Source organism: Palaemon carinicauda, chromosome 43, assembly GCF_036898095.1.
Source record: "Palaemon carinicauda isolate YSFRI2023 chromosome 43, ASM3689809v2, whole genome shotgun sequence".
In the NCBI taxonomy this organism is placed as follows: domain Eukaryota; kingdom Metazoa; phylum Arthropoda; class Malacostraca; order Decapoda; family Palaemonidae; genus Palaemon; species Palaemon carinicauda.
In genome coordinates, this window is record NC_090767.1 from 1,682,692 (window position 1) to 1,685,693 (window position 3,002).

Consider the following 3,002-nt stretch of genomic DNA (forward strand, 5'->3'; position numbering starts at 1 on the left):
CTCTCTCTCTCTGACATTTTTTAATAATAAGGTTGATTTGGGTGCTATGGTAGTTAATAGTAATTATGGCTTACGTAAGTACCCTTTTGTCCTGTTGTTCACAAGTTGTATCTGTCTGTGCTAGCCTAACAAGAGTTGGGAGGGATGTAGACAGATTGATATCTATTTATAAAAGAAATCCAGTAAGTAACAGATTAATTTCATTATATTCAAATAGTTTATTATCGTCGTATAGAGCAATTGACTGGATATATACCCTACACCGATTTTTATGCCTATCGTGGCTGTGGGCAACTCGTAAAATTAGAAGGGGAAAATCTGAGTGCCCATCCCAAGACTGTGAGACGAATCAAAGAAACCAGTGTCTAGTTTGTAAAAAAGAAAACTGTATATGCCAATGGGCAGAATGTGAGAAAGTTAAGGTCATGGGCGAATGCCCACATTGTGAAAATAAACGGTGCAAATGTGCACCACAGGAAATTCGAGATAAATTTTTCTTAAATCTAAGAGGGGAAGAAATGGACATCAACGAAGGTCCCTGCATTGTAACTCTACGAGAGTCGCAGTTCTGTGAGAAAGCCAAGGAAACCGAGGATCTGAGCAAACTGCTACGCAAGTTACGGGCAACTTATGCCCTGGTCGAATCTGACTGGGGTAGTAGGAAGCGATATTTCACAGGCGGAATCGATTTGGACCATGCTGGTAAAGAGTGGGCAGTACCATTTTTCTGGGAAAAACCTCCATCAGTTAAGGGATGTGTAGTAGGCACCTACTACTTCTCAAACCTGGCACCACGTCAGGTTTGGGAAGCAATTACGGACTTTCACAATCCCTGGAACTTGCGTCGGTATATTTTTTTCAGAAATAACTGCCAGATGATGGAACGCAATTTGCTAGAAAATCTTGGCCTCCACATCTCCAGATATGATCGTGTCCCACTGGTGAATCCCCGACGGCGAGGAGAAAAAAACGAGAAGATTGAACGTTTCAAGTGCTCTTTTGTAACATCTTCTTCAAATAATTACAAATTTACCTTGTCAGTGAGTGACACGCCTGAATGCAATATGTGTTATATGCAAGGGAATGACGGGAAAAACGTCACACTCGACTTAGATGAAAATTTGGGAGAAATTATGGAATGCCATTTAGGGGAGAGTTTAAGCGGTCCTGCGGAGGAGAGCATTGAAAAAATAAAGCTCTTAAGACAGGAGGCAAATCAGAAAGCAAATGAAAAGAAAAGAAATGAGAAGAGGAAGAAGATTAACAAGAAAGAAGAAAAGTTTAATAAAAAGATTGTGAAGGACAATGGAAATAAGAAAAATAAGAACGATAAAATTAAAAAGGAGAATAACAAAAAGGAGGAGATGAATAGAAATCCAGAGGAAAAATTTCATAAAAAAGAAGAGGAGGAATTTAATAAAAAGAATGCAAAGGACCACAGTAATAAAAAGAATAAGAACAATACAATTAAAAAGGTGAAAAAGAATCAAGAGAAGGAGAAAGGAAAGAAGATTAAGAAGAAAAATAAGAATCCGGAAGAGAGGGAGAATCGGAAGGAAAAAACGACCACCACTCGTATTGAAGAACTAGAGAGGGAAATAGCAGAATTGAGAAGAGAAAAGGAGGATCTGCAGGAGGAAAATAGATATTTAAAGGATTGTCTCAGGAGACAAGACAGACACAAGCGTAAAAAATTGTGGAAAAATAGAAAGGAAATCAAACCACTCAAGAAGGACCTTCTAAGAGAAGAGCAAATCAATGATCTTTTGATGAGGCTATTCACACAGGAGGAGAGGATCAAAGAAAAGAAGGAGCATATTCAGAAAAGACGGATATACAATTGGGAGGGCATTGAGCGAACTTCGAAAAGCTCTCCAGAAAAGACCAAAACACACCAGTTAACCAATGAGGTTTATTACGCATACAAATTTGATGTAGATATGAAAAAATACGATGGTAAAAATGAAATTATTAGATGTGAATGTCGTCAGTATGATAAAAGTGAAAGTCGTAGATTTGAATATATTTCGGTGTCTCAACGCTCAGCGAGGAAGAGTAAGCACCCTGTCGAAGTGTTCGGTGTTAGGTTAGGCTGCGGAAGGTGTTTTTTGCTTCGGATTTTCAACCGAATCGATGCTATCAGGAAGTTCATCAAAAGTCGGCCAATCTCCATCATTTGTGGACCTAAATTTGTTATTGTGCCTTTGGATAAGGAGGAGGAGGAGAAAGAGAGAATAGAGAGGAGACCCAGAAAAAGGAATATCAAGAATCAGGAGGAAGAGATGGAGAATGGAAAGAAGAAGATTAAGAAAAATAAGAATCAGGAGGAAAAGAAGAAAGGAAAGAAGATTAAGAAAAATAAGAATCAGGAGGAAAAGAAGAAAGGAAAGAAGATTAAGAAAAATAAGAATCAGGAGGAAAAGAAGAAAGGAAAGAAGAAAATTAAGAAAAATAAGAATCAGGAGGAAAAGAAGAAAGGAAAGAAGAAGATTAAAAAAAATACAAGAATCAGGAGGAAGAGATGGAGAACGAAAAAGAAGAGACTCAGAAACAAGAGAATAGCAAGAATCAGAAGGAGAAAATAAACACCACTCGTATTGAGGAACTAGAGAGGGACATAGCAGAATTAAGAAGAGGAAGTGAGAATATGCAGGAGAAAAATATATATTTAAAGGATAGTCTCAGGAGACTTGACAGACACGTCTATACAAAATTGTGGAAAAAGAACAAGAAAATCAAAACACTTAAGGCGGAGATTCTAAGAGCACAGCAAATCAATAATCTTTTGATAGGGCAATATTTACAGGAGAAGGGGAACAAGGGAAAGAAGGAGAAAAAAAGAGATAACTGCAACAAAAACCAAATGAAGAGGAAAAAAGAAAAAAGGAGCATTTTCATAAAGTACATAACAAGAAGAATCAGATGGATAGGGAGAATGGAATATTTTACAAGATGGAGTAAGCAAAAGGAAGAAGTCTCACTTATTCCAGTATGCAGTGTTC

At 37.5% G+C, this 3,002-nt stretch overlaps 1 protein-coding gene across 1 annotated transcript; it reads left to right on the forward strand.

The window, feature by feature from the left end:
* The first annotated feature begins 425 nt into the window (after window positions 1–425).
* On the forward strand, window positions 426–2,308 carry LOC137633502 (golgin subfamily A member 6-like protein 24). The gene is made up of 2 exons (XM_068365797.1): window positions 426–2,055; window positions 2,214–2,308. The coding sequence occupies exons 1-2, from the start codon at window positions 426–428 to the stop codon at window positions 2,306–2,308; spliced, it is 1,725 nt and encodes a 574-aa protein (XP_068221898.1).
* Window positions 2,309–3,002: the final 694 nt, after the last annotated feature.

Coding starts and splice junctions, on each gene's coding strand:
- LOC137633502 (XM_068365797.1), top strand. CDS start 426: ATGGGCGAATGCCCACATTGTGAAAATAAACGGTGCAAATGTGCACCA. Junction 2,056..2,213: donor TCAACGCTCAGCGAGGAAGA/GTAAGCACCCTG, acceptor CCTTTGGATAAG/GAGGAGGAGGAGAAAGAGAG.